Source organism: Hippopotamus amphibius, chromosome 12, assembly GCF_030028045.1.
Source record: "Hippopotamus amphibius kiboko isolate mHipAmp2 chromosome 12, mHipAmp2.hap2, whole genome shotgun sequence".
In the NCBI taxonomy this organism is placed as follows: Eukaryota; Metazoa; Chordata; class Mammalia; order Artiodactyla; family Hippopotamidae; genus Hippopotamus; species Hippopotamus amphibius.
Window position 1 is genome coordinate 4601756 of NC_080197.1, and position 19812 is coordinate 4621567.

Consider the following 19812-nt stretch of genomic DNA (forward strand, 5'->3'; position numbering starts at 1 on the left):
ATAATGTACTAGTCATGTCCTTTTCAGGTATGCTGTGACATTCCGTGTGGTAGGCAGGGCAATGCTGATTTGATGACCTCCTTTTTTTTTTTTTTGGCGCATGGGCTTAGTTGCTCCATGGCATGTGGGATCTTCCTGGAGCAGGGATCAAACCCGTGCCCTCCGCATTGGCAGGCGGATTCTTAACCACTGCACCACCTAGGAAGCCCTGATGACCTCCTTTTTATAGATTGTATTTGAAAATTTACTAGTGACTTTTCACTATAAAACAAATGCATATTATAGAAAGAAGAAAAACAAAAATTTCTTCTTAGAATTAGAAAAATATCATAAATTAGTAAAATGTACAGAAATTGATTTAATTCTAAAAAGGGAATTCAAGTATGTACAATCCACCTTCAAAAGAAACTAGTCAGTTTTTGGCAAAGCTAGTGGAAGAAAAATGCAATCCCATTCTTGTACCAGTTAAAATTCTTCAGCATTGGTTATATATTCTGTGAGGTGAATACCACGTTCTCCACCTTACAAATGAGAAAAGTAGACCTTAGAGAGGTTAGAGTACTGGCCAAAGGTCAGCCAACAGGTACACAGCAGGGCTGGGCTTCCTGTTCAGGTTTCCAACCCCAAACCTAGTGATCTCTGAGTAGAGTGGGTGCAACCAAGCTTGGCCCCGCGCACAAGCCGGAGAAGGGAAGGCTGGCCCGGAACCCTCCGTACTGCCCATCTGCTGCGCCCCTCCTTCTCCTCAGGACAGTCTCTCACCCAAAGGAACCCGGGAACTCCAAGTCCTCACCTAAATGCCACCATGTGGATGCAATTTAAGAGGACCCTTGGAAAAGTGCAGTGCTTTTTACCCCAAGACATGAATGTCTAATAAATGATACACTGGCCCCTCAGCATGGAAAACTGCAGCAATTGGATGCTGGCCTCCTTTGCCAATGGATGAGGCTGTCCCAGAAATGCAACAAAATCTGGCTTCACTCAGGTGCACCTCAAGCACTGAGACCCATATACACCAAATAAAAACAAAGGAGCCCTTTCTCATGTGTAAACATAATCTTGTCTCATTAGGAGGAAGGCCTGCAGACGCATCGACATTTTGTTATTCAATTTCTTTCTTCCCCAAGTACATGACATTTTGAGAGCCGAGGTATTTTGTTTTACATTCATTTGTAAGTGGGGCCATCCCCTAACGCTGCTGAGGCAGTTTAGTGTCACCTAAGAGCCACTGGATCAGGACAAACAACTGGCTTCAAATACCATCTCGGCCGCTAATCAGCCACGTGCCTCTAGATGATCACGCCCACTCTCTGAACCTTACCTTCTTATCTGCAAAAGGAAGGCCGCAACCACAAAACCTTAGTCTTCCTTAAGTAGGCAATCATAAATCAAAACAAATGCCCAGGGTTAACTATTACTTTAAAAACATTCCTCTGATGGGAGAAGGGTGAATCTTTCTGAAACACATACACGTACGTACGCTCACAGACATATATACTTAATTTTGGAAAGCACACCTACACTGTACAACTGCCTGTTGAGACTATTTTATTCAGAAAACGATGTTGCTGCCTCATTTTTACTGTGATAACTGGTAAGTCTCATCTACTGATAACCTTGCTCAAATGTGACATGGGCAAGGAAATCAAGAGGTAAAAAAGAAGTCAATTTTAAAAACGGAATAAAAGATATCAGCTTGCCTTGATTTCAACAGAAAAACTGAAATCATATGGATCCAAAGAACACCAAAAAGTCAGCACCCGAGTCCCTCCCTTTACCAGTGCGCTGCAGTCCAGAGTGTCTGGGCAGCAAGGCCCGACAGGACAATCCACAACTCGGCTCTCTCACTTGCCACCTTAGTGAGCCTGTGGCCACCGGTCTTCTTAGTACAATGGAGGTAATAATGCATCCCGCACAGGGCAGACAGCAGAAATTACATGAAATAATATGTGTGCCGGCCCAGCACAGAGGAGACCCTCGATAAATGTTAGCGCCCACCCTCCTAATTTATCCTGAAGAGTCTAAATCAGGTCTTGTAGCCTCAGAGAGAAACACACAGGGGGACAGCTGGTGTGGGCGCACCATAATGAGACCAATGGATGTAGGCAGTAAGAGTTTGCAGAAAAGATCAGATAATGAAACACCTTACATCTTTCCAAAGAGGTGAGTCATTTTCTTTTAGGTGTCAAATGAATAGCCAAATGTATCACAATCAAAATCTGTCATGAAAAACGCCAGGCAGGTACCCATCTCAAATAAGTAGTAGCTTCTAATGATGTAGAACCCTCTGTGGCAGTCTCTTGATACTTAAAGGATTAACACACACTCCCCCATAGTTCCTCCACAAATACAAAAGGCACTGTTGGATCCAGAAGTTCTAATGAGCTAAAAGTTTATTCCATTTCTAAAATACATTTAAACTGAAACCCATCACTTACATCTCCTTAATTCTGAAATCCAATTCTCAATTTGGGCACTCTACCAGCATCTTTTCAAAATCTGGACTTTGGAAAATATATGCACTTTCAGACAGAAGGGGAAAAACCCATCAGACATGCACAAAACTTGCACCCTTGAATATATTCCAATTTCCTCAGCCTTCATCTCCCTTAGCCTTTCACAATCCGTAAAGTGCAGTTACCAATCATTGGAAATGACATGAGCTTAATGTCAGAAATCATTTAGCTTAAATAAGAAAATAACTCCATTTAGCTTTCTCCCACAAAGTAAAATTAAGTTTGTTTAGCCCTTTTTTATTTATTGCCAAAGGGCAGATTTAATTTCAAGGGAGTGAAAACCAAACGCATTCTGAAGTAAAGTCTGAAGTTACCACTTTAATTTTGCTCTAACTATTGAGGCACAAATGCTCTAAGTATTAAACTAAAGAGGCTTTAATTATGGAAAAACAATAGGTGAGTGGGACCCCACAGGGCTTTTAAATGGCGGGGACGGGGTTAGGGGGAGAAGCCTACCACCTTAGTTTGCTATACTGCAAATACAAGCTTTAAGAGACCCCATGCTTCCAGGGGGCCTTTTCCACCCCCCTGTTGGCCTTCCTTCTCAGACTTACCAGATACATTAATCGAGGCCCCTGCATCAATGATCCCACTGTTGGGCCGCACGCAGTACCTACGTGGTGCCGTGGTCTTCACTTTAAAACACACATTTCGGTCTGTTGGGTTGCCAAGCTTGAGGTTGGTGGTGACAACGTCAGTGAAGGGACCTGCGGGATGAGACAGAGCGTGACTGGGGATCTCAGGAGGATGGTTCAGAAGGAAGACATGGATGGTCTGGCGTCGGGAGGGATGTGGAATACGGTGACTCCAAAACCATCTCATTAGGACAGACAGGAGAGAAGAGCTGAGGCTGGCGTGCTGACGGTAACAGCTAAGATTCACCAAGTTCTCACCACGCCACCAGGCCCCTGGCCCAGTGAGTGTTCTAGCACAGTGTCTCCGTGACACCTCACAACTTTATGACTGTGAGATAAAGTTTTCTCAACTGCCAGATGAGAAGACTGAGGGTTGGGAAGATACACTACCTTTCTAAAGTTTTTATGCTAATTAGTGGTAGTTAGGATCTGTAACCAGGCAGCCTGAATCCAAGGCCAGTTCTTAACCTATGTTGAACACTGATTTCCACAATAACAAGATGAAATCTAACAGGGAGAATATAAAGGACTAGATTTGGGTCCAAAATGATTATCAAAGGCAGAGTGTGCGAACAGTAGCACATGCAAGAAAGACTTCGAGGTGTTAATGGTCTATAAACACAAAACCCCCCAACAATACAGGGTTGCTGCAGAAAACGTAGTATCATCTTAGGCGGCAGCAAGTTCAGATCCTGCTGGGCAGCCCACACCTGAAATACCACGCTCAGTTTTAAGGACCCAGGGTACTGGGAAAATTGAAACAAAGTGCCCTGAGGGTATTTTTTATTATTATTATTTATTCATTTTCTACTTTATTAGATTTTTTAATTAAAAAAGTAAAACATGCTTCTTAAAACGAGCCAAATAATAAAAGATGTATAAAGAAGAAGTTAATAAGCTTTCCTTTGTCCCCTGAGGTAACTAATATTAACAATATGGGAGATTTTTCTACATCATCTATGTTCACACAAACAGTACACACATACAAGAGTGGGGGGGGGGGTTAACAAAACTGGCATCATACTATTTACATCACTCTGAAACTTCTCCAACATCTGACCGCTAGGGATGGTTAACTACCAGGTCTCTTAGGTCCCCTTCAACCCTTTTTCAAATTCACATCTCTTTACTACGTAAATCAGTGATATCTCTGTGTTTCCTCCAGGGAAGCTCTCGATTCCTAGATTCCTATCTCTACGTTCACAAGGAAGTGAGAGATGGGGTGGGGAGCTATGTGTGCCCCTGTGTTCACAAACTAAGAAATACATAAAGTGGGTTCATCTGCTCCCTAAGAAGATCCACAACAAAGACATTTAAACCTGTGCCTTGAAATTTTTTCAGTGAGACTCTAAGCCCCCGAGGACAAGAATGATACCTTACCAGTTTCTGTGTGTCCAGCAATGCACCTGGCATATAGTAAAACGGTATGTGTGGTGCGCGGCGCGTGGGGGGGAGGCGGAGACTGACTGACAGTCATTCACCAAGGAGGAAAGTACCTCGTGGATTACCACTAGCAAAATTAAAACCTCAGGCTGCTTTCTCACCTCTGGAGGTGCTCTGGGTATGAAAAATCAATCTGATATGGGCTTAACAAATATAAATTAAGAAATCAATAACGGTGAAAATAAAGGAAAAGGGACTCAATTCCAAAAATAAACTACAGCCAGTTCTCCTAGAAAGCTTATTCTGAAAACGTGAATATGTTTCAATGTGATTGATGTGCATATTAGGGGGACAACCTGAGCATAAAATGAATTTCACATTTGCTTATGTGTGATTTTGTCTGCAAGAAACGCTAAGTGAACACAGAGAACTGCACCCAGCTGAACCCAGTGGCACAGAAATACACAAAACACACAACTATGCACCCCTCAATCACCCCCCAGCTAACCTGGCTCACCGTGTGGGCCGGGTGCCACACCCGTCCACACCAGGTGTCACTGTCCTGTGATTTCAGGTAGCTCTCCTTCCTGCACTTCACAGTAACTCACAAACTGCAACTCTCTCAACGCCCACTTCCAGAGGCAAACGTCACTTCTTTTTCAAAGTAAAGTGCCATATTTCCTGTAGTATGTATATATTTCCCAGCCATTCAATGTGTGCAAAACTGTGCTCCTGTTTATGTCAGGTTCCCATCTTTGTGTTATGCACCTAACCTCATTTCCGCCTCTTAAGCCCTATGTTTTCATTGTGCTATTTGGTATAGGATGGAGATTTTTAGGAATGCATATGCCATGCTATGTTTTGTAGTTACTTATGCTAAAAGCTATTCCCATTCTTTGAGCAATGACCCCTTCAAGAATGAAGTGCCTAGGGAACTCCCTGGTGGTCCAGTGGTTAAGTCCACCCTTTCACTGCCAAGGGCAAGGGTTCAATCCCTGGCTGGGGAACTGAGACGCAGTAGGCCGCGCAGTGTGGCCGGAAACAAACAAAAAAAATGAAATGCCTAAAGAGAATTTCTCCCTTTGCTTACCTTTCCAATAAGCCCTGTCCCTGGCCCTCTGGCAGTCAAGCTGGAAGCCACAAGAGGGAGGCATTCTGTAGGTCCAACTGTGGCCAGACATGGGTAGGTAAAGGCAACGTCTCTGGTGTTTTATCCCACCTACTGGCTCCAACACATACAAGCCTATCTTGACACACTAAGTCATCTCCTTATCGAGAACTAAAAGCTTACACCGGATGGTGAGGCCCAAGAGCATTTTCAGCTACAGCGAGGGAGAGCCAGATGCTGACCGCATCCCATCCTTATATCAAGTTTTTGGCCTCCAGGGAGAAACAGGACACCTGGTGCTGAGGCAGTCTTTGTGGAATTATGGGGACAGCAGCTCTCCATGACTCTACCCTCTTCCACTCTCCAATACATGCCGTCTGGCACAGAACGAAGACGGAGAAAGTCTGATCTCCCACTAAGTCTTTTTGCTTGAAGTGGATATCACTTCAGCCATGGTAAAAGAAAAAGAACAACTAAACACAACTCTGGTTTCCTGGAGTCAAAGAAAGCAATTAAACAAACACAAACACAAGTTCAAACAGACCCTACACGGGCACAATCACCATGTACATACATTCCTTGGCCTCACATAAAAGGTGCCAATCACAAGAATTCCGTATAAGCAGAGCTCCAGCTCAAATGGCCCCATGAGGCTGGGGGGAAAGGAGAAGAAAACAGACAAAAAATGTGAGACATCTGAAAAGGGGTAAGCTTTCAAATATAAAGCCTACAGGGGAAAACAGTACTTTCCCTGACAATCTGAAGATGATTCATAAACTACCAGGCCTTAAAGCTTTCCAGATAAAGGCTTAAAGTTATTCGTTTCAACAAAATTCTGCCTCAAGAACATGGAAACACCTTCAGATCAGAATGCCAAGAATTCATAAGGCCCCACAAACACATCCAAAAAAAACTGAGAATTTTCTAAGGTGGTTTGAAGTATGCTAAGCAGAAAATAGAGATGCTGGCAAGATTTCACTGTGATGAAACTAATAAGAGTGCTTAACTTGTTTCCAACTCAGGTTCTCCTGCCTCTTCCTCTTTACCCTGCCTCATGGCGGGGGTGGAGTTTAAATGTGTTTCTCCTTTACGATGACCTTTTCTTCTAGGCATTCCACAAAAATAAAGCAAATTTAACTGTCAATACTAATATGCTTTTGGAAATTCTACCAGTTAACCTATTATATGGCATTCTAAATATTTCAACCTATATGATTCACCTAAAAGGTAATCTAAATTATTAAAAGACAAACCATATTTGTAGTAATAAGCAGAATAAAATAAATGTCCCAGATTTCTCCCGCAACACTCAATTTTGGGTCATTAAGTGTTAGAGATTTCATGGGCTTATGTAGATTTTATTTGTAAAAAATCTTGAGCAAACTATCCTAAAAATATATGCAAGTGAACAACATCATTGATAAAATAGCAAAGTCTCATGTGTAAAAGTCAAGACATTTTGTAAAAACAGGCCAACCCTTCTCTCCTCACCCCGGGCAATTTATTCTAAGAATTTTATTGAAAACAAATTCTATTTGATTTGAGTAATTATAGGAAATAAACCGTGTTAGTGTTCTCCTTTTCCCCTGTATTAATGAATTAGAATACACAAAAACCTCAATAAAAGTGATGTAAGGGCTTATGAGAATCATTGATATTTTCACTAGTCACTTTCATTTCACAAAACTGCCATTTCCATTAGAGAATTATGTAAAAACAGGAGTTTACTATACCAACATGTGTATTTATCACCAAGGAGCTTAAACACTGCTTATATGTACACAGTCAATTCTACAGATGAAATCTTCAAAAATTAGACTTTTTCCTTTTAAGAGATGAAAAAAATGATTTGGTATCTCTAGAACTGCAGCACATCCTTTTAATCATTTTTCTTTCTAATCTTCTAGTCCTTATTTCAGATATTTATACAGACTATTTAAGAACTAAACATCTAAAATGTGAAACAGGAGGTCCAAAAAAATGAAGCCACATGAATTTGGGGGAAATTAGGAATATTCCTTAAAGTTTTAATTTTTCTTCTTTTTAACAATTTGAATAATATTCTTTATGCCCTATATTGTGCATACTTGTCTGTGAAAATTCTTGTGAGTTTGCTAGATGCTCACGAATAGCATTAACTAATGTGAATATGAATTCTGTGACATGCTCTAAAACATATTAAGATAAAACGAAGCACAATATAAACTATTTCCTCCACCCAGGTTTGGCTTATTGTCATTTTTCTTTTAAATAAATAAATTTATTTATTTGGCTGTGTTGGGTCTTTGTTGCTGCACACAGGCTTTCTCTAATTGCAGTGAGTGGGGGCTACTCTTCACTGTGGTGCACAGGCTCCTCATTGTGGTGGCCTCTCTTGTTGCAGAGCAAGGACTCTAGGTGCATGTGCTTCAGCAGTTGTGGCACATGGGCTCAACAGTTGTGGCTCACGGGCTCTAGAGTGCAGGCTCAACAGTTGTGGCGCACGGGCTTAGTTGCTCCGCGGCATGTGGTATCTTCCTGGAGCAGGGATCGAACCTGTGTCCCCTGCGTTGGCAGGCGGATTCTTAACCACTGCGCCACCTAGGAAGTCCCCTTATTGTCATTTTAAAGTGTATATTTTCAGACAGTAAGAAGATCTAGAATTGGCCTGTCTTAGAAAGTAAATAATACAACGTCAGCAGAAATATGCATAGCGTTAAAAGTAAAAGCAGGAAGAGTTGATTTTTCAGTTACTTACAAAAGTGGAGTCTCAGAATTATAAAGCGCTGGTTTTAAAGGTCAAGGAAAGAAGGTCACAATCCAGCAAGCTTCTCAACAGTACGACATCAGGATTTACATAATGACAATTTCGTCAAAAATGGCTGGATAAACGTATCAATCAAGAAATACAAGAGCATTTTGTGAAAAAGTATTCCATTAAATTTTTAAACATTTACCAATCTACACATGGTTTAACTACTTCCTTCCTGTAATCATTCATTGCAAGATCTATGTAAGAAAAGATTATAACAAAACCCTTCCTTTCAGAAAATGCAAATAACCGTTTTCACAAAAGAATAACTTAAGCATTTCAGTCCCAATGCCTATAAAAAGTGACAGCAGAAACTCCAAGTGAACTCAAAACTCAATCTTGACCTTACTTATCTATGTAACCTTAAGCATATCATATCACCCCACATATAAAGAGGACAGAATTTAAGGGGTATTATTTTTACTCAGCAATTCAATTCAACCAGAAAATACAGACAGACAGACAGACAGACACACACACACACACACACACACAACTATAAAAACTCCTAGAGGATAACATGAGAAGATCTAGATGACCGTGGGTTTGGTGATAACTTTTCAGATACAACGTGGAAGGCACAATCCTTGAAACAAATAATTGATAAGCTAGACTTCATTAAAATTAAAAATGTTTGCTCTGCAATGGATGCTGTTAAGGAGGATGAGAAGACAAGCAAGCCACAGACTGGGAGAAAATATCTGCAAAAGATGTATTTAATAAAGGACTGTCATCCAAATATATAAAGAGCTCTTAAAAATCAACAATAAGAAAATGAACAACCGAACTTAAAAAATTGGGCAAAAGATCTGAACAGACACCTCAGCAAAGAAGATATACAGATGTAAAATAAGATATACAGATGGAAACAATATACAAGTGAAAAGATGTTCAACACACGTCATTAGGAAATTGCAAATTAAAACAACAAATGAGATACCAATACACACTTATTGGCCAAAATTTCAAACACTGACAGCATAAAATGCTGGCAAGGATGTGGAGCAACAGTTCTCACTCCTTACTGCTGCGAATTCAAAATGGTATGGAGCTTTGGGAGACAGTTTGGCTGTTTCTTAAAAAAAAAACCAACAGACTCTCTTACCACACAATTCAGCAATCACACTCCTTGGAATCTACCCAAAACTGAAAACTCATATCCACACAAAAATGTGTACACAGATGTTTATAGCAACTTTATTCATACTGCCAAAACTTGAAAGCAACCAAGATGTCCTTTAGTAAGTAAATAAACTGTGGTATGTACAGACAATGGAATATGACTCGGCACTAAGATGATCTATCACACCATGAAAATTCAGACTCAGACGAATCTTAAATGCATATTACTAAGTTTAAGAAGCCCAATCTGAAAAGGCTACACCCCGTATAATTCCAAATTCTGGAAAAGGCAAAACTATGGAGATAGTGGTTGCCAGGGGTTAAGAGGGAAGGGAGGGAAAAACAGATGTAGACTACGGACTTTGGGTGACAATGATGTGTCAGTGCAGCTTTAGCAATTGTAACACATGTACCACTCTACTGCTGGACACTGCCAGTGAAGGAGACTGTGCATGTGTGGAGCTGGGACAACTCTCTGTACTTTCTGCTCCATTTTGCTGTGAACCTAAAACTGCTCTAAAAAAATAAAACTTTTTTTTCTCCCCCCAAAAAACAGAAGGGAAAAAAATGTATTTGGTCTTTATATTAATTCACTTTTGGTGGCACCCCCAAAGTTTCAGATATTAAATATTACTCTTTTTAATATACATTGTATATATATAATTGAATAAATAAATATAAATGAACAAAGATGCTTTGTTTTGCTTTTCTTCCTTTTTCTGTAGTTCATGAAATTCTGGTGTTGCAAATACATATCCTTCCTTTGTAATATGTCTCATGATGTAGCTACAATACTTTGAAACTCAAACTATGTGTTACCAAGTAAGTTATAAACCATTTTGATATATAATCTATCAGGTCTCAGCTTTCCAGATATAAACTTAAAGTTATTAGCTCCACAACAGTTTTTTTCACTCTGCATAAAAAGAGCTATATTATTTTATATTCTTGCAAACACAATTTAGGTACAATATCTCTCTTTTCTTCAACCCTTCCAAAAAACAAGGTACCATATTTCACTTCAACTCTGAAAAGATTACCTTCTGGGAAGGTAATACTCTGTCTCCAGAAGCCTAGGACTGATGATGGATTTGGTTAAGACAATGAAATTATGCTTCAGGTTTCAACACTACAGGCTCTGTGTATGGGAAAAGTATATTAAAATGGGGGAAATGGACACTATAAAGTAAAAATCTGTTGGCTATCTTATAGACGTCTTTAAAATTTATCCTTTGACAGTCTGTTTTTATTGAAGGTATCCTATTGCTTCCTGCTTTCCCTACCCTTCTGCAACGCACCAATCCTCACATTACTTTTCCTGTTTATGTATGTAAGGCTTCCACTTCCAGAACGTAAACTCCATGAACACAGAGACTTTCCTGTCCCTCCTGTCCACTACTGATCATCAGTTTCCAGAACAGTTCCAGACATGGTGCAGATGCTTGCTGGATGTGCTGAATGAATAAGTGGCCACACCACACGTCCATCTAGTTGAAACAGCGTGTTCACTGTTCCTGCATGCCCCTCCTGGATGCACCACCAGCTCTGAGTGAACACTGAGTCGACCACTGCCCCCTCTGTAGCATTAACCCTTTTCATCTGCATAGGACTTACCACTGACTGACAGCTCATGTATTCCTTTCCTGACTGTTTCCCACCTAGAGTGAATCTCCACAGGATTCAGAACTCAATGCCCTGAGCCTAGAACAGGGCAACACACATAGTAAAGGGCTCGCTCACTACGTGTGTGCCTCACGAATAAACACCAGGCTTTCTCAGAGGCAATTCAACTCTGATTCTGACACACTTCCTATAAACGAATGTCTAGTCCATAACTCTGATCTGAAATCATGATATATTTATGTTGTTCATACATAAGTTGAAGGTACTAAAAATGTTCACTTGCGTCAATAATGCTTTCATCATTATTCTATGATAATTTTGTTTAAAGTTGCCCCCTCTAAAGAAACGAAATACAGATTTCATAGTAACAGCTATTCAGAAGGGGTAAGCTCTTAAACAACCATGCATCCTACAGTAAGGACACTGGGAGATGATTTGTTTTAATCCATTTTCTTGATTTAACTCTTAGCTCACACATTAATTCAACGCTTTAGAAACAAAAATAAAGCCCTGCAACCAATGTGCCTTTAATGGCAGACAGTGGATTCCAATATTTCAGCAGAAAGCCTAATTATCCATCTCTTATTTTGAAAGAACCACATATAAAGAACCTACATATACACACAACTTTCCCAAAGAAATCTTAGAATGCAAACTGTTCTAAATTAATAAAGTAACCTACCTGATACCCTCGGGAGACAGCCAGCTACTGAAAAACATCACACCCACTATTATAGCAAGAGAAATCAAACACCAAGAATACTCACTAACGATGCCATCAAAGGCACATAAGACGCTGACTTGACTGAATCAGACTGTACCAACCTTTAAGGCTGCTTATTCAACTCACTAGTTTCCTAGCTCCTTTGCAGCAAAAAAGAATCAAACTTAGTTTCCCACTAACTCCATGGGCAGAAAAACTAGACCACAAGGCACCCTACTGTAGTGTAGGAATTCAATGGATAAAGGTTCTATGGAAGCGTAAGATCAAACTCAGGAAAGCTACCTGCAAAAGATGTAAAGCTGGACAAGAAGGCACAGCCTAGGAAACGGAAGGGTATTTGGAGCTTATGTTAACAGATAAGCAATTACTATTCAGAATATATAAAGAACTCTTATTAAGAACAAATGTGCTGAATTCTTATGAAGGAATATACTATACGACAATTGAAAAGAATGAACTAGATCTGTATTTCAACAATAGGTGGGTCTCAAAAACATGTTAAGTGATATATACACAATACTGCATTAGGTGATAAAGAAAAAAAAAATGGAAATAGCTCACACTAAATTCCTCTGGCAAGTGAAGAAGAAAGGAGCACGAATGGGCAGACGTGGAGGGCAGAAATGTCTTCAAATTCTTGGTGAAGTTTACCTATTAAGGAAAAATTCTAAAACAAGTCTAACAAATTATTAACATTTAGTTATTCTGTATTTGGGTGTTTATTACATTATCTGTATTTTTCTGTATTTACATTTTTTCCACATGAAAAAAGCTATAGTTTATGTAAGATACAATGTTCTGAGAGAATTTTCTTCTTGCCCAGAATGCTTTGTATATTATAAAAATACTACAATCCTGAATTGTGGCATTGTTGAAAACCAATATATGTACATCAATAGCCATTCTTGTTTAACTTTTATAAAAATCAAGGTTATTATTTAAAACATGTTTAGAGTAGAAGTGGTCTCGTTAATTCAAGACAAAGACCCAAACCCAAAATTCTGACAAAATCTATTGTAAATACTTTGAAGACTAGAAGCTTCTACCCCTCTAGAGATAAATTCTGACTACATTTCTAACTAAAAAAACAGCTAAAAGTATCATATAAGAGCTGAAGCTCTGTACATTCTGTCCACGCCCAGCAGTAAGACACCTGTCTAGTGTGAATTTTATATCAGTTCTAAAAGGATCTTAGACTCAATTTTTTTTCAGTGTATAATCTTTGTCCCATTGACTAACAAACATCCAGTAATTTTTCTTTATTTAGAAGACCAAAATTTGTGATTAGGGTGATCATGAAAAGAAACAAAGACAAGCAATATTCTACTCCAATTAAAATCCTACCTATAAAGTCAGTGGCGAAACATGACATTTTTTTCACACAAAGCAGGAATAATGAAGACACACATTATGCCCAAATGAGAGAGACGCATGATTAGAGAGCAAGGGGTCTCCATTTCTAATAGTCATGGTTATGGTTGTAACTTGACCGAGTTATAAATTAACAGTTCAAGTCAAGTGCCTGGAGGCAGTATCAGGTGAAGTAAAAACTTCCCCCAAATGTCCAACCTGTAGTGGAGATGACAGCATATGACAAGCCTCCACACAGAAATCAACACATTCCAATTCACAGCAGAAACACAGAGAAGTGAAGCAAAAACACACTTAGCATTCTGCACCTCTATGGTCCAACTTGAATTTTCAATTTGTGAACAATGAGAAATAGCAGAATGTGGTTTATCAGTTAGTATGTAATCTGCTCTGGTTTCCTTTTCAATAGAGGACCTAAGTGGCTATACCAGTGAAAAGAGATTATCAACCAGGTCAGCAGCTTCTTAAACTAATTCAACAGGAGGCCAGGGAAAAAGGCTGTAAGACTTGGATGAAAAATATCTTCTATTTCCCCCTTTCTCCGCCTTTGGAAATCATACTCATTCTTCAAAGTTTTGCTCACATACCTTCTCTTTTGAAAAGGCTTACCTAATCTCTCAGTTGGAAAGACTTATTCCTTCCTATACCGTGTTCTAACAATAAGCTGATGATTGCCAAATTTATATCCACAGCCTGAGCCTTGCCCCTGATGTCCACCTGCAGCTATACTAAGCATCTCAAATTTGTCATGGCCAAAGAGCAGTCCCATTCCCCCTCCCCAAACCCACTGCTTCCCATCTAAGGACAAGAAACCACCATTCACCAAAACGCTTGGGCAAAAAGCAGCCACCTCCATTTCCTCTCTTCCTCTCCCACTCCACATCTAACCTTGCACCCAGCTCTACCTTCAAAAGATACTTGGAATCTGAGCACTTCTCATCCCATTACCTCCACTGCCACCACCCTCATACAAGCCACAGTCTCTTGGCCTGGGCTAAGGATAACTGTATGGAATACGGATGGGTGGATAGATTATGGATAACTGTGTGGATGACAGACAGATGGGTAGATGGGTTATGGATAACCATGTGGATTATGGATGGATGGGTAGATGGGTTATGGATAGCTGTATGGATTATAGATAGGTGGGTGAATGGGTTATGGATAACTGTGTGGATGATGGATGGATGTGTGGATGACGGATGGATGGGTAGATAGGTTATGGATAACCGTGTGGATTATGGATGGATGGGTAGATAGGTTATGGATAACTGTATGGATTACAGATAGATGGGTGAATGGGTTATGGATAACTGTGTGGATGATGGATGGATGGGTAGATGGGTTAGGGACAACTGTGTGGATGATCGATGGGTAGATGGGTTATGGATAACTGTGTGGATGTCGGATGGATGGGTAGATGGGTTAGGGATAACTGTGTGGATGATGCATGGGGAGGTAGATGGGATTATGGATGGGTGGATGGATTATGGAAAAGACAGTAAATTTACACTTGGAGGACCATCGCAGGACCCACCCAGAACTAATGAATAAGGATCTCTGGGGTTGAGGCTCTGGAATGATGTATCTTGAAAAAAAAAAATTATCAAATTATAGTGACCTTAGTTAACACTTAACAGTTCTATTCTAAGCACCTTACATGTGTTAACTCACTTAATCCTGCTAACATACCCCAAAGTGAAGAACCTGAGGCACAGAGAAGTTAAATATTTTATCCAGGATCATATGACTTTTAGGTGGTAAATGCAAGATTCACATCCAAGCAGTCTGGCCCCAGAGTTCACACTCTTAACTGCTGGGTTGTACACTACTGCACTGAATACCGTGTGAAAGTTTATAAAGTTTTGTGTAAACACAGGAGGGTGCGAAGGGCAGGGAGTTGAACATTGAGGGGAAGTCCCAGAGTTTGAAAAGATGAAAGAATGTACATTCAGAGTTGGAGGAAAAGCCCTGGTGTAAGCACAGTGTGGTGTGATCAAAATGCAAGGGGCCTTTGTAGCTATATGGCTACAGGAGAAGGGGTTTGAGGGAAGAGAATGAACTGAGAAATGGGGGGCGGGGGAGGGAATCATGTCTGCTTATGCTTTCTAAAAGCTTATAGTTTAAGTAAAAATAAGCTGTAAAACCTTAAACCTATACAAGTCTGGCAATGAGCTCTGCAGGAGGAAATGAAAGGAAGAGTACTAAAAATGATTCTAGGAAGGTAGGTATGAGGAAGGAGGACGGGTTTCCCTCTTCTCCTCATGGGCTCTGAAAAGTATGCACTGCCTCTGCCAGCATTCAGGAGAAACCAGATATAAGAGGAGATGCACTCATACATCTGTGTGTGTTTGAATATTTTACTTGTTTAAAATGGAGAATAAAAGCTGAGATTGTTTTAAAAATAAAAAAGTGTGGCCCATTTTGAAAGGCTGTGATGCTGGCCTAAGAATTCTGAACACTAACCTGTAGGATTGAGGGAGCCAGTGAATGTTTTAAATAAGGAAATGACATGGTCAACTTCAAATTTTAGAAAATAACTCTGAAAAGCGTATCCAGAATAGCTTGAAGAGGGAAGTAGGGAGTAAATGAGAAAGAGAGAGCTGGGACATGGGGCAATAATCCTGGAGAGAGAGGGCCTGCACTCTGGAGAGAAAGAGAAGCAAAGGAGACGTTGCTGATGAAAACAGACTAGATGTGAGTGGTGTGGAAGAGGAGGCGGTGAAAGACAAGTTTAGGATTTCTGGCCCACCCAACTGGGTGCAAGGGCCATCCTGAAGATATGGAAGACACGTTCAACAGGAACAAGAACATAAATCATGAATGCAGCATGGAATACGGTGAGTTCTGGGGTATTTTCATGACAACTAGATAGGCAGGAATGGCCGGTAGGCAGAGAACCTAGAGATCAAAAGATCTGCTTGGAGACAGAGATTTGGAAGTTTTCTGTGTAGAAGTGAGAGCTGAAGGGATTATTAATGAGACAACATACAGAGAATGGTTAAATGGAGAAGACTGAGGACAGAGGCTGGGGGAATGTCAGTACAGTAAAAGAGATGATAAAGGGCCGGGCAGTTCACCAGAAAAGTCAAAGACAACAGTCACAAAGAGAAACCTGGTGAACTGAGAAGGGCGTCAGTGGAGGGATAAGATATTAGAACTGAAAGAAAAGTGAAGACATAAACCAGTCATTGAGATTCACTGCTTCCAAACATTTAGTTGTGATGTTAAGATTGGACATTTGCTTAAGTGGAGGAAGATCTGGAGGAATGTGATTTCTTTTAGGAAGTGGAAACTTAAGCGCTAGGAAATCAAGTAGAACAGAAATCTGAGACACCAGAAATAGAGAGTAAGATAGCACAAGTGATGGAAAAGGAATGGGGTGAAGCACACTAGGTGAAGAGGTGGTGGAGATGGTGCTGAGTCTCTGAAACAGGAGGGGAGGATGGTGAAAACATAAGTTTGTAGAAGAGAGAAAAGTGACCAACACTTGGGAGAATATCTTTAAATATTTTCTGAATAAAATGGACTATGTCCACACCAATCAGCTGCACACAGCAGGCCCTGTTGATGGGTTTCACCATTCCTTTCCACAGAAAGTTTTCTTTTCTTTTTCCCTTCCACCTTTCTCAACATTCTCAGACTGGATGTGAGCTCCCTGAGAGTGCCCCATGCCATGCACTATGCTAGGCGCCAGGACCGGGGACAAAGACACAGTCCAGGAAAGGCAAAGGCCTTGCTGATTCACGGGAAGGCAGGTAACCAAACACAACGCACCGCGCTACGTGCAGGGGTGCGGGGACAGGCACAGGGTGAGCAGGTGTCAGGAAAATGACCTCAAAGAAGTTCAGGAGGGAGCAGTGGGGCAGGAGGAGGAACAATCTCACCCTGCGTGATGGAAACAACATATGCCAAAGCTCCACAACGAGGGAGAACCAAAAGTGGAGCGCAAGCATGAGGAAAGGTGACGCTTGAGAGATCAAGAGCACAAGCGATTTTCCAGGTCCTGTTACAGAATTCAAACTTTATTCTTCTGGCAACATTTAAAGATTTTAAGAAAGCAAGAGATGAGCTGAGATTTACACATTTGAAAGTGCTATCAGTATGGAGAGAAGAAAGAGGACTTAGGAAGACCATTTAAGAAACTATCAATATTACAGTCATCCAGGGGAAAATGAGGCAGCCACAGAGGGGACAAGGAAGGAGGGACAGATCCGAGTCATGGGCTTTCAGATTTTGAGTTGCTCAACTGTGCGGATGTGGCTACCGTTCAAGGAGATCTGTGTAGGAAGAGGAAATCTGGAGAAAAAGGGAAAAGGGAGTGGAGAAGAATACATTTTGGGACATGCTGTATTTGAAGTACCTGCAGCCCCACATATGGGCTTGGGTCAGTCCGAGGATCATGCGTATGTTTTGTCAGAAGCCAAGGGTACTGGCAGAAGAACGCGCGGACAGGGAAAAAGGAAGACAGGCAGGGGTGGGGGCACTGAAAGACAAAGAGAAAAGGAGCAAGACGAGGAGGAGAAGGAAAACCTGTATCACTCAGCCTCATCCACAGGACGCCATAAGGAGTGGGTAAAAATGGCCAAATGGGTAGAAGAAAGCCAGCAGAGGGTGATTAAGGAGGTGAAGGGAAGAGAGTCAAGTAGCACAAAGGCAACAGGTGTCAAATGCTACACAGAGTGCACAGGAGGTAAAGAACAGAAATGAAGCGACAGATGTAGTGATGAAGGCAATGACTTCAGGAGTGAGTGAGTGGTGAGAAAATGGCGATGCGGACTATTTTCAGAAGCTTGCTAGCATAAGCTACTTCCAGAAGGGAGTAGCCAGGGAGAGCGAACACCACCGAGAAAGCAGCTATCCTTTTTTAAAGGTGGACAGGACAACACTCATTTACTGAAGAGGACTAACTGCCAAAGCACTGTACTCTGAGGTAGGCACATAAAGCAAAAAAAGGAACAACAGAAACAGTCTTACTATGAAGGGCAAAGGCAACAAAGGCATTCATATAAAAAATTTTTTTTAAAGAGTAAAATAAGAGACCCAAATAAACTGACCAAGTTTTCTCTGGACTTATGCAGATGACCTCTCATGTTTCTTCCACCTCTGTCATTCTCTGAGCAAGATTAGACATCGACCAGGCACCCACGGTAAACTGTGATCCTTCTGTCCCCAAATTACATGAGAAGTTTTGAGTGAGTGTATCTGCAGATTCTCCAAGGAGTGATTCACGGCTTTCTTTCATCCAATTAGTAAAGCAGTGTCTGACTTTAAAAAGGTCAAAAAGCAAGGATTCAGATTTTCAGAGCAGTCCATCAGGATACATTTATATGTCAACAAATCAATTCAACCAACAGAATGAGAATTCAAATAAGCCTCCACAAGGACAAACCTTTGGTTTTTCATCAAATCCCTCTTTTTATTCTTGTGTATGCATCTATTTTAAAAGGTCAACCAGATACTGAAAAGATGACCAATTTCAACTTCTCTGGGGTTACTAGCAGAAGAAAACAATAAGAAAAGTATATATTTTAATAGTTACCACTGAGGAAAACTAAAGGAACAAAACCTATAGGAGACTGCATTCTACAGCACAGAAGACAAAGCAATCAGTAAATAAAGCACAAGGAGAGGATGACATAAACAAAACATGCAAATGGTACACAATTTGTGCAGTTTTAGGTGATGGAGAAAACACTGGAACTAAATAAGAATATCTACTACTCAGGAAAAGTTACTAGGATACAGTGAGCTTTGCAACAGGAACAAGAGGGCTCATTAATTAAAGATTAGAGAGCTCTTGAGTGCAAAGCACTGGTAGGTTCTAAAAGACACAGAAACCCCAGTTTCTGCCCTCAAGGGGCTCTCCATCTTTCTTCTTCAACTAAAATAAAATTTAATTGCACATTCTCAAGACTAGATCTGGAAGGAAAATCAAGTGGCATTGAGTTCAAGCTTCCTCATCCAACAGAAGAGGAAATCAAAGCTAGGTGGGGAGGTGAGCTGAGTGTCTCTCTAAGTGACAGCAAGGGCAGGAACAGAAGCCTCCCTTTGTAATACAAAGCACACAAGCTTTAGAGACTGAAAGCCTGAGGTGCAAATTATGCATTCCACCAAGTGATGGGCCCAGTTTCTCTCGTTGTTAAAATGGAGATGATGATAGTACTGCTTGTTTACCTAGATTTGAGTTGCTTGTGATATAGCTTGGAACACTTAGGACTCTAAGTTCCTTGGGTTGTCTCTAAAGGCTGGACAGTGCTCAGAGAATGGAAAGGAAAAGAAAACTGACCTAACTACCCTTCCTTTCCTTCCCTTTTTTCTACTATACTATAAATGCTGAGTGACATAACTAAAAGGCAAAACAGTACCCAATTAACCTGCATTGTTTGTGATGACAGGCACTGAGGTAATAAAAGACTTGGAGTGGGGAATGGGTGGTAGAAGGGAAGGTGAGGTGATAATATCAGCACATAATTTTCAACATGAATACATGAATGCACAGTGCTTCCTAGGTGGCACAGTGGTTAAGAATCCGCCTG

The 19812-nt window shown here is 40.7% G+C and overlaps 1 protein-coding gene across 2 annotated transcripts in view; it reads right to left on the reverse strand.

The window, feature by feature from the left end:
- VAPB (VAMP associated protein B and C) overlaps positions 1-19812 on the reverse strand; it is a 50661-nt gene that overhangs the window by 19444 nt on the left and 11405 nt on the right. The window contains exon 2 of one of the 2 annotated variants that reach the window (XM_057702036.1): positions 3134-3223. In XM_057702036.1, coding sequence (XP_057558019.1) covers positions 3134-3223 — 90 coding nt within the window. Of the gene's footprint in view, positions 1-3070; positions 3224-19812 lie in introns of both variants that reach the window. The other variant, XM_057702035.1, reaches the window with a different exon arrangement.